Source organism: Bactrocera dorsalis, chromosome 2, assembly GCF_023373825.1.
Source record: "Bactrocera dorsalis isolate Fly_Bdor chromosome 2, ASM2337382v1, whole genome shotgun sequence".
NCBI classification, from domain to species: domain Eukaryota; kingdom Metazoa; phylum Arthropoda; class Insecta; order Diptera; family Tephritidae; genus Bactrocera; species Bactrocera dorsalis.
The window spans coordinates 93,190,265-93,202,948 of record NC_064304.1 but is presented as its reverse complement, the minus strand read 5'-3'; the positions used below and the strand labels follow the sequence as shown (position 1 = coordinate 93,202,948).

At 35.1% G+C, this 12,684-nt stretch overlaps 1 protein-coding gene across 1 annotated transcript in view; it reads left to right on the top strand.

The window, feature by feature from the left end:
* LOC105230975 (protein couch potato) overlaps positions 1–12,383 on the top strand; it is a 153,958-nt gene extending 141,575 nt beyond the window's left edge. Inside the window, exons 8-11 of the mRNA XM_049447073.1 lie at positions 1,228–1,374; positions 1,668–1,881; positions 3,582–4,608; positions 11,453–12,383. Coding sequence (XP_049303030.1) covers positions 1,228–1,374; positions 1,668–1,881; positions 3,582–4,608; positions 11,453–11,479 — 1,415 coding nt within the window. The 3' untranslated portion in view covers positions 11,480–12,383. The remainder of the gene's footprint in view (positions 1–1,227; positions 1,375–1,667; positions 1,882–3,581; positions 4,609–11,452) is intronic.
* The last annotated feature ends 301 nt before the right edge of the window (positions 12,384–12,684 follow it).

Here is a 12,684-nt window from a genome sequence, read left to right as displayed (position 1 = left end):
CTTAAAATAAGTATTAAAATTAAAATTAAAATAAAAGTAAAATTAAACTAAAAATTAAAGTTAGAGTTAAATTGAATTAAAAATAAAGTTCAAATTAAAGTTAAAACTAAAATTAAAATTAAATTAAAACTACATTGAAATTAAAGTTAAAATTAAAACTAAATTAAAATTAATTAAAATTAAAAAAAAATAACACTAAATTTAAACTAAATTACAACTGAAATTACAAATTAAACAAAATTACAATTATATATAAATAAAAAAATATATATATCGAAATTAAAACTGAAAAATGTCGATTCGAACAAACAATTGGTATGAAAGAAGAGGTTAAATAAGGTCAAATTAAAAGCATACGTAAATTTTAGGCGACTTTAAAAAAGTAGTTTCTTAGTTAGTAGTTAGTTTTTAAAGAGAGTGCAGTTTAAACTTGGCGAGCAGAGAAATGGCGCATGGAAGACAGTTATTATCTATAATGTTTTAAAACAAAAGACTTAAGAAGCGAACTCGCTAATTAAATTTTATACAAACGATTTTTTCATAAAAAAGTTTAAAAATTAAGAAAATCCTAACAACGACCAATAGAATTGACTTTTCTTTAATATTAGAAAGCTTTTTTTAAGCTGAAAAAATGTGACTTTTTAACAGGATTTAACAGTTAGCGCTTTTAGAAAAATTAATCTTTAGTAATTAATTCAGCTATTAGTCTGGCTTCCGTGTTTTTATCAGAAAAATGAACTTTTGATCAGATTGAAAAAATATTGCCGTTAATTTAAAAGTTATTTTGCTCAACGATTAAAATTACTCAAAAACCAAACCTTATTACAATGAAGACTGAAGCGTAATAGCTATCGAATACTTTAATATTTTCTAAAAACGACAGAAGCTGCAACATTTGAGCTTCAATCGACTAAATGCGCTCTTGTCATGTATTCTACCTTTTATCAAACTCGCACACAATTGTCAATAACCAGTAAGAAATTTTAAAATTAAACAAAAGAAAATATTCAAAAAAAAAAAAAACTAAAATTAAAAAATATTTATATCTTTATAAAAACAAAAACAAAAAGTTATTTCAACTGTGCATATATAAAACATGAACAATTCTCTTTTTGATTTCTTCCAATATTTCGCATATTCTACGTTTAGTTGCTTTCCATTCGTTTGCACCGAAGCGTTATTGTTCTCTAACAAAAAACAATTTCTCTCTTTCTGCACAACACTTAGATTTGGGTGGACCATTCTTTCCAGGCGGCCCGGAATTATGGCATCATCCGTTAGCTTATTCGGCAGCCGCCGCTGAATTACCCGGTGCAGCTGCATTACAGCATGCCACACTAGTGCATCCAGCTCTACATCCGCAGGTGCCGGTACGCTCTTACCTCTGACTAAATACAGATAAAGTTATCGAACAGCCTATGCATCAAGTGAGTATAACAGCTAACACTACACCGTATTGCATATGTCAGCCGATACAACTTTCAACGTTTTATCATAAGTAATCGCATTTTTTTCATCTACTCACAAATTTACACTCACTCAGACTCAAATGACCGCTATGACGCAACATCATCAACAAGCAACAACATTACATCCAACAGCTATGCATATGTCCGCTGCTGCGGCTGCTGCTGCCGCTGCTGCTGCTGGTTTACCGCCGGGCACAGCCGCCACTGGCCCACCGGGACCGCCACCAGCCGGTCATACAGCACATCATCATTTTTTATCCAGCCCCGCTTTGGCGAGTCCAGTTGGTTCCTCGAATAATCCAGCACACCCATCAAATCCACCATTAGCTGCGAACGCGCCCTGCTCGACACTGTTTGTGGCCAATTTGGGGCAATTCGTGTCCGAACATGAACTCAAAGAGGTCTTTTCCAGGTGAGTGACAGAGAGTTTTGCACTTCAATAACGATTTAACGCGGTGTTTACAACATTTTTTGTAACAACTTGAGTTTCGTGTCGAATATTTGACCGCCTTTTGATTTCATCCTTTCTTATTGAAAGTTTCTCTTCACTTGCACATTCAATTCAATTAGGTTAATGACAAATTAAATTTACATGAATAATCACAATACATAAAATCGCACATTGAAAAATTATGTATGCAATATGATTGTAAAAAATTTTCAACTAAAGTAAGCATCAATTATTTCACAAGACTAAAGTACCATGCATATGTATACTGTTCAATAAAGTCAAAAGCACCAATTCAATATCTGTAATAACCAGCCTACTACGTACACCAGTGATGTATGTGAAAAGAAAGTGTAGTCTTTTCCTATTACGTGAAGTCTGAATAAAAATCCAAATTCGAAATTGAATGAACTCAGATAATTATTGAGTGTTTTTGTATACTTTCTTTTCACATATACTATGTACTGATAATGTATTTATATATGTATGTGTATAGCTGATTTGGTTCTAAAATATAATAATTTTGACTTCGTGGAATACTTTCGTAAACACCGCCTGAAAATATTTGGCATTTATACAGAGCTTTGCTGACCTCATACCTCAGACTGTGTACAGTCGCTTTTAATACTCGGCTTGTCCCTCAGTTGTTGACTTATCGCTCTGAAACTTTGCACACATTCTTTTCTCGCCAAGAGGCTTTAGAGTTGTTGGAACTACTGATATCGGATCACTATATCATGTAGCTGCCATACAAGCTGAACGATCAAAATCAAATGCTTATATGGAAAACTTGTATATTTGCCAAGATATCGTCACGAAATGTGGCATGTAGTGTTGTCCAAGACAATCATGTATTCTCCGAAGAAATCTTTCAAATCGGATCATTATATTATATAGCTGCCATACAAACAGACCGAACAGAATTAAGTTCTTGTATGGACAACTTTTTTATTTAACAAAACACCTTCACGAAATTTGGCATAGACTGTTGTCCAAGACAACCATGTACTCTCCGAAGAAATCTTTTAGATCGGATCATTATATCATATAGGGTCCATACAAACGGACAGATCAAAATCAAGTGCTTGTATGGAAATCTTTTTTACTTAATAAGACATCATCACTAAATTTAGGATAAATTAATCCTTAAGGCAACTTACAATGTCTGAATAAATTATACCGAACGGACCACTATATTATATAGCCGGCATACAAACTGAACAATGGCAATCAGTTTGTTATATGAAAACTTCCTTATTTGCGAAGGGTCTAAAAGGGTCCCTAGCTTCGTTGCAATCAAAGTTAATATTTTTTTTTCTTATTTTGTTATTCACTTCAGCTTACTTTCATGGAAATTTATAAAAACCAAAAGCTATACACATACTCTCATTATAATTATGATGCACAGATGCAGACAGACCATATCTTTTGAGACTTAATACCTTTCATACACAGAACTCTCTTCATTCATTTAAAAATAAATAAAATATAAAGTATAAAATACATTCTATATATCTGTAAAATAAATTAAACTATTACAATACTACTATTTACTTACATACATGCATATACTGTACCAAGCATACATATAAATATATATATTTATTGTATTTACAAATATGTATAATTTGTTACTTAATTATTGAACAATTGCACACACACAGTATGCCTGGCTTTTGTCGCCTCCGAATGCACACAAAAGGTTCGCACAATCTCACTTCTACTTCTACTACTACTACTACTACTTCCACCATCACCAATGCCACCAACACAAGCACCACTTCTACCAATTCTAATGCAACAGCCATAGCTAATTATCACGGAGCTGGCAACAACAACAGTAACAGCAGCAGCAATGCCAATCATCCCGTTGCATTTATTGAGTTCAAAGATACCGTTAGCGCTGCAACAGCAATGCAGCAATTGCAGGGTAAATATTTACTATCCTCCGACCGCGGTTCGATACGCATAGAATTTGCTAAAACCAAAATGATCAATGACAATGCCACCGGCGGTGGCAGTGCCAAGCACAACAACAACAACCACAACAATATCAACAACAATGAAGCATTGGCTATGCAGAAGGCGGCCAATGTCATGAACGCCACACAATTGCTTTCGGCCAACAATTTGACGGCGCTCAGCCCCGCCGGTACCGCTATGACGGTTATCAGCAATCAGCCGCCACAGCCGCAGCTGATCATCCTCAATGGCTATGCACAGCAGCAACAACAGCAGCAGCAGCAACATCAGGCAATACAACAACAAGTGCAACAGCAACAACAACAACAGCAAGCAATATTGCAAACGGCCGGCGTTATGCAACAGCAGGCCATCTTGCCGGCACAACATTTTATCACCGCAAATGGTGGCACTGCAACGGCTGTTGCCTATCCAGCAGCTGGCGGCGGTTTGCAGGCCATGTCAGCAGTGGGTCCATCGTTGGCCACCATTTTTACTAGCACCAACAGCACGAATAATTTGAACAACACCACCAGCACTACTAATCTAAATAATAATAACGGCATTAATATCAATAATATCAATAATAACAATAACAATAACATTAACAGTAATAACAGTAATATTGTGCACAATCGTTCTACCGCACTACCACCGCCTACTGTTGTTGTAAACTCACTACAGCACCAACTTCATCCAACTCAGCACCAAAATCATCTCTTTAGAGACGTACGTATTGGTTGTCGAGGGTCACTTCGATGACTTTCACTACATAATTATCTTTAGTTTCTAGTGTTTCGCTTTAGTTTTTCTTTAATTGCCTGCCTATTGTCATAATTTTTAATTATTTAGCTATATTTATTCAAGATTTACTCACTTTATTAGCATTTCGTATTATGCAAAGTATTTTCAACTTATATTATTGTTATAAATATTATACGAATGTATATTCATACCTTAATATATGACAAATTATTTTTGCGTAAAAATTGAAAAAATGCTTGATCCACAATTTTACATGCAACAATTTTCGTTTTTATAACTTTTGGTATTTAATATAAAATTCTGTTATATAATAAGGAAGTATTAATAGCTTAACCCTTAGATTACTTGTACTTGAACTCACTAACGCGTTAACAGTTAGCTGAATTGCTTCCAGATACACCATATACTATTTAAGAACTTTACAGCACTTAGCTAGCCAATTGTTTGGGCTTGTAAGCTTTTCTAAGCGGCTGAAGTTTAAGAGTTCACATCTTTGCAAAACAAAAATACGCTGAGAGATTACAATTAGATTAAACCCGAGAAAACCGTATTATTACCGTATGTTGATCAGTTACTACTAGCAAAGGCAAATTCGCTAAGAGCCGTTCTCCATCCGTCAGTTAAGTTCTGGCTTAAAAAAAGGTTAACTCAACCAAAACTTCTTCTTCGATATAGCACATTTTTGTAACCAGAACTTAACTTATAGAATACTACTCACCAGAGATTCAGAAAACGTTCTTAAGAATTCAAACCAACGTTTATGGCTTATTCCTTTACATCTTTTGCTTTGCTTCAGACGTTGGCTTTGACAGAAAATGTCAATGCTTTTGTATGAATTCGTTCAGAACGCGGAGAGCGTGGAGACGTAGCTAAGTAAAGTAGAGCCAAATGTGACCCAGCGCTGAACTTTTTACGCTTTGTCAATCAGCAGTCGCCGTTTTTATGAGGAAAGCAAGGAAACGTTCATTCTGACATACCCTAGCCTTTCTCGCTTCGTTTTTATTATACTGTCAAGCAGCGCGAGGAATATAGTATATGAATGGCATAATACTGCATAAACGATTTTGTCTGCTTTATCCATTATTTCTTCGTTTTTCAAACTTTGCAAAGCATCAAGTCCCACTCTACTCAGTCCTTAAACATTATCCCTCTTTTACTGGCTCCCTCAATAAGCACGGTTTGTCGAGAACAGAAGATTTCATATCAATTCGAGCGAATTCTTCAACAGATTAAATTTTCTGAAAGAAATTCTGTGAACGGACCATTATTTTTCAAAAACGCTGTCAATTGAACATATAATGTATTTAATTTGAAATTTGAAGATTGTTATGTTGCAAGGGGCATTAAGAAAAACATGCGCTGTGAGTGACGAAGCACTGCTGGTGAATACGGCTTGTGTGGTAGCAACTCCCATCCAAGTACGGTTGTATCCGGAATCGATTTTGCTTTGTGTGCTTCTGGCTCAGTTTGGTAGTTTTTCGATCAACACATGCTTTAAACTGATATTTGCAGCGATTAGTATTAACATCTTAACCAGGTTTTAGAAGCTCTTAAAATATCCCACACTTCTGATCCTACCAAACTTGAAACTTACTAAATCGATGTGTTTTGCAGTCGATGTAAATGGTTCTCGCGGATTAACCCATGATTTTGTTCGTTTAAGATTTTTAAAATAAATTTTAAAATTTTTAAATTTTCTATGTGCCTTCGAAGCAAAATTTCATAAATGCAATTTCGGTTTTCCATTTGTCTTTCATTCAATTCCTATGGCAACCATTTTTCACACTTTTGCATCTTTTTTAAAGATTTAAAATGATCTGAAATTCTTTGTTTTGCAACATTTAATATCACTGTTCTTTGCTTTTAACTCAAAGTATCATCTTCATCCAATATTGCTTGTAGTTCGGTAATGGTGGTCTTCGCCGTTCTTCATTTCTCACATCGAAATCATCTGAATCGTTGAAACCATATTTTGTGTGTTTTTACTGAGAGAACATGATCACCATATGCCTCGACAAGCATTCGATGCGACTCTGCAGCACTTTTCTTCGTATGGTAATAAAAAATCATCAATTTTCGGTACTAAATTTGACATTTTCAACACAATGAAGAAGCATGATGCTGTTTGTTCAATGACTGTAAAATTATTGAATATGTTCTGTCGCAATATTCCTTATGGAAGGTTACTTTGGAAACCTTTGTCTAATCCGAAAAAGCCTGACTTCGTACTTTGTATTTTATTTCGACGAAACATTCTTTGCGAATATCGACGATATCTTTGTGCTTTCTGGACTTCGTTATTCGATTGCAACCAGAATCGTAATACACTTGCGAAAAAAAGAGCTCTGAAAAAGAGTCAGAATATGATATTATTGAGTTAATTGAAGCAGGCACTTTTTGTATCAAAGATTACCTTACATAAAAGATCTAATGTGAAATCGTAATTGAAAAAGCAAAACAAAAAATTATTTTGGAATTTTTATCATTTTTGCTTTTTGAAATGTTCCCAGTACGCACTCCTCTTCCTTTTCAAATATCAAATTTCTAAAACAAAAGTATCCCTTTATTCAACAATATCTCTACCAACGCTTGACTTTGCAAATACACCTAAAGTCCTAGGTAATGCAAGTAATTGGAATGCTAATGCGCCGCACACCTACCACCTCACTAATCTGCCTCTGCATTGGCTGCTGATTTAAATTCGCTACGCGGAGGTAGAGCGAGCCAAACGCACGTCGCAGCGCCCTTAACCACCGGCACTAAGTCGAAACGTAAATGCGAGCAATTCCTTTATAGCGTTAAATAAATACATACAGATAAAATAAAAAGAGCGACGCTGCAACGCCTGAAAGTATGCACTTAATACAAATAACACCGAGCAACTAGTATATGTGTGCACTAAAAAAACGCCGCTAATGGCCAACAGCGTTAACCGTTAGTGTGCACACGCATTTACAAGCATTTTACCACTTTACCGCTATTTTATGTTTGATACGTTTTTAAAATACCAAAGTAGGTACCATATAAATTTGTTTTTCAATTTGCACAAAAACTTTATAAAAAATGCAGCAAGTTTGTGCGCCCCACACTTTGCCGCACGCGCATTTGTTTGCATTTACACCAATAGATTCTTAGCTGACTTAGCAGCGCCTCGTCGCCTGCGCCATATTTATATTGCCACACACCCACACACATATACACCACACATATGTATGTGCAGACATATATTCATGGCGGCAGTTAACCCTTCTGGGTTCGGCCACAGCGGCGCTCAATTGTTATGATTGTGGTTTCACCACAAACCAACAGTTCACCAACACACATACACATGCCACACATACCATAGATTTAACGCTGAGGCGTGTGCGAAAATGTATACAGTTAGTGTGTATGCAAGCTTTCCGCTTGTGAAAAAACGTAAAAAGTGCAAAGTGTAGAAAACCGCTAGACAGTAAAATTTCCAGCATTACTCGTACAAATAGACGTGTGTACATATTGCGCTACCATATTGGCATGGCGGCAGCGACCTCGTCCCTTGGGTGTCGGAATCAATTTGCGCGAAAGGTGAAACTTTGGCCAAGCGCGGGATGAGACAAGTGCTTGCTCAGCGATAGCGCGAATTACGATAAACAAGTTTAATAGTTTAAGTGGCGTACATGCAAAAAGCTGCATAAAGTTATATGCGCATACCCTGTAGGAAATTTTGTTGAATTTCGGTTTGACGGTTAAGGTAACGAAAACCCAAATAAAGTTTCATGGTTGTGAGAAAATGATGACTAATTATGAAAACTAAGTTTTCTCAACGAAAATTCGTTACTACAAAACCGTTGCCAAAAATTTACGAAATCACATATCTCGGAACGCGCTCAACCGATTTCAACAAAATTTGCTGCGTGAAATTATTCTCACATTCTACTATTGCAGTGTGAAAATGGGCGAAATCGAACTGCAGCCACGCCTACTTCTCATATAACACCATTTCAATTCCACTTGATTCGTTCACTTTCCAGTACAAAAATCAAGAAGATATTAATATAACGGGATAAAACTTTGCACGAATAATTCCTTTAAAATATGCCAGCTTTTGACCAAAAATTGTTCTAATATAAATAAAACTGTTTAAGCCCCTAGGTACAGATTATTTGGACCTCAGTGCCTATAGTTGACTTTTTACCGAAAATTTCAGTCAATTTGTGAGATATATAATAAAAATTCAGAGTAAATCCTTTCCTGATAGCAGTAAGTCTGTATGACAAAAATGGGTTGAATCGGGTTGATACTTCCTTGAGTCTCCATATATTTAATATGAAGATGTTCGATTTTGGGGGTGCCTTTATACCGCATATCTCGGCCAATATATGAGTTATCTTAATAAAATTGAGAGATCATGTTTTTCTTATAACGATGCATAATTGCGCTTAGAATGTATAAAATCGGGCGAAAACACGCCCTAGACCCCATATAACTAACAAGCCTTATGTACATAAAGGTACTCTCCTGGCTTTAATCCCTGAAAGTTGTAAGAATGTGAAATGTTCGGTTATACCCAAACGTGGCTCTTACTTGTTTTTAATATTTTCCTACTGGGTACCAAGCACTCATTAGCACATACCACCTGCGTTGTTGCTCTGCTCGTCTACTTTTTTTCACATATTACACTGATGGCTCACTTTGTGAACTTTACACCAACCATATAATGTTGGAAATAGCGCTTGCTATTAGCTTTTCGCTAAAAATACACTAACAACGGGTGATTTTTTTGAGGTTAGGATTTTCATGCATTAGTATTTGACAGATCACGTGGGATTTCAGACATGGTGTCAAAGAAAAAGATGCTCAGTATGCTTTGACATTTCATCATGAATAGACTTACTAACGAGCAACGCTTGCAAATCATTGAATTTTATTACCAAAATCAGTGTTCGGTTCGAAATGTTTTTTATCGACAAATTTTGTTCAGCGATGAGGCTCATTTCTGGTTGAATGGCTACGTAAATAAGCAAAATTGCCGCATTTGGGGTGAAGAGCAACCAGAAGCCGTTCAAGAACTGCCCATGCATCCCGAAAAATGCACTGTTTGGTGTGGTTTGTACGCTGGTGGAATCATTGGACCGTATTTTTTCAAAGATGCTGTTGGACGCAACGTTACGGTGAATGGCGATCGCTATCGTTCGATGCTAACAAACTTTTTGTTGCCAAAAATGGAAGAACTGAACTTGGTTGACATGTGGTTTCAACAAGATGGCGCTACATGCCACACAGCTCGCGATTCTATGGCCATTTTGAGGGAAAACTTCGGACAACAATTCATCTCAAGAAATGGACCCGTAAGTTGGCCACCAAGATCATGCGATTTAACGCCTTTAGACTATTTTTTGTGGGGCTACGTCAAGTCTAAAGTCTACAGAAATAAGCCAGCAACTATTCCAGCTTTGGAAGACAACATTTCCGAAGAAATTCGGGCTATTCCGGCCGAAATGCTCGAAAAAGTTGCCCAAAATTGGACTTTCCGAATGGACCACCTAAGACGCAGCCGCGGTCAACATTTAAATGAAATTATCTTCAAAAAGTAAATGTCATGAACCAATCTAACGTTTCAAATAAAGAACCGATGAGATTTTGCAAATTTTATGCGTTTTTTTTTAAAAAAAAGTTATCAAGCTCTTAAAAAATCACCCTTTAATACAAAGTGCTACCCATTTCGTGAAAATATATTTTAACGCTCACTTCATAGACGGTAGAGAGTAAAAATATATACTCTAAAATATTGGGAAAAAAATATTCAAAAATAGTATAAATGAACCAAATAGGTCAACGTCGTTATTGGCACAAGCTTAAAAAATTGCTGATAAATAAGTAGATTTTGGAAATATTACAACATTTATATTAAGATATTTCATAACAGAAAATCTAAAAATAAAACTCGCTCACTAACTTTCGAAAATATAGAGCTTTCTAACTGGCTTGCGTAAAGCTTTTATCGAGAGCTTATTCAATAACCTTAAGAAGCTTAAAAAAAAAACGTTTTAAAAATGAGAAAAATTATATTTAACGTAAAGCCCATTAATGAGAACTTAATATAATAAACCAATTTTTATAACATAATATATAGTATGTTTTAGTATAATAGTTAATCTATCCAAGCTTGCGAGAAATATAAAAAGCTTCCCTCTGAGTGTAATCGGTACTTTGTGGATAGAAGCAAACCTTAGAAAGATTTTTTGCTCTTCTAAAGATTCTCATAAAATCCATCGGCTGTTATGAAGCAGCTCTGAATATGTTCGTGCACCCTACCTCGGTCATCTCAGTAACTTTTTTTTTATAAAAAATTCTTACTTAATATGACGTATTTAGAATTCATGATACATAAGTACATATATAGTATAGATATTTCCAAAAGCAACAAAACCTTATTTTTAATAAGCTTGGAAATTTTCACTAAAATTATATCTCTTATATAACAATATTTATATGTAAAGCTCGCATGTGGTATAAAATATGGCGCAAAGCATATACATCTTAGCAAAAAGCTCACCATAAAAGCACATATTGCGAAAAAAGCTTTATTGTTGTTATTTTTTTAGTTCTTATATCCACTTATTTAGACAAATATATATACAGATATATATATACGTACTTATAATACATTATTAATTTAAATTCAACCCAACATATAACTGTACATAGTTCCAGCTTAGCGCTTCAAAAGCTCTACTAACACACACAGTCTTACTACAAAATTGCTTATAAATAATAGAAAATATTCCACTAGCATTTGGTTTTAAATTGCCACCATTTCATATTACAGAGGAGCGGGTATGGAATCAAGGCATGATTTATTGAATAAAAAGGCCGAACGCGACTTGCAACATCATCAATTTTTAATGACAACACCGACTTGACCCGTTACAACAGCAGCGGCAGCACATCAGCATCAACAACAACAACAACAACTGCATCAGCAGCAGCAGCAACAAACGCAACAACATCAGCATTATACAGCGCACTACCAACAGCAGCAACAACAACAGCAACAAACAAACGCAGCGACACTTTCAACGCATCTTAACCACCAACACCAGCAACAGCAGCAGCAACAACATTACGCAGCAGCTGCCGCCGCCACATTAGCCGCCACACATCACATACCAACAACACTCATTTCGGGTGCCACACCAGGAGCGGCAGCGGCAGCTGGCATCTACTCCTACGTTTTGCCGGCAACAACACACATCGCGGCATAGTACGACAACTTCGTCGATGGCAATTACAGTTACTAGTGTAAATGCCGCTAAATGCAACAACAACAATAACAACAAGCATAAAATGCGATCACCAAGCTTGCGTGTGGGAGTATGGCACAAAACCAACAGCAACAACAATAACAATAGCAACAAATACAAACAATTGCGTCAAAATCAGCGACAATTTGAGTTTATACAGCATGCAACAGGGGCTAAACACAGAGAGTGTAAGTGTAACAAGCGTACGTAGCGCAGCAGGCAACAGACTTGTCATGCCACGCGCGTGGAGGAAAACAGCATATTTAGAAAATATCTAAGAAAAACATACCAAATATAAGTAAATTATACATAAATGAAAAATGTTAGTAAATAATAAAATTCATACAAACACATACATATGTACTATACTGCTATGTGTGTGAGCATAGTGTAGTACAGTTTGGAAACATATGACAGTTAAAGAAAATTAAAGCAATTTCAAAAAAATATGTGAAAACACTAATTAAAAGTTATTTGCAATTTTTAAATGCATTTTGAGTTTTTTTTTGTAATTTTTGTAAACTTTTTATTTTTATTTTAATATATAATTTTTTTTAGTTGTTAAAGTGTTAAATTTTAATTAAAAGTTATTTGGATTTTTTTAAATGCATTTTGAAATATTTTTAATTTTTTTTTGAACTCTTCAATAATTTTTTTTCAAATATTATATATTTTTTTTTAATTAAAAATTTTTAATTGTTTTTTCAATAATTTTTTTTTAATTATTTACTATATATGCGTTTTTTAAATTATTAAG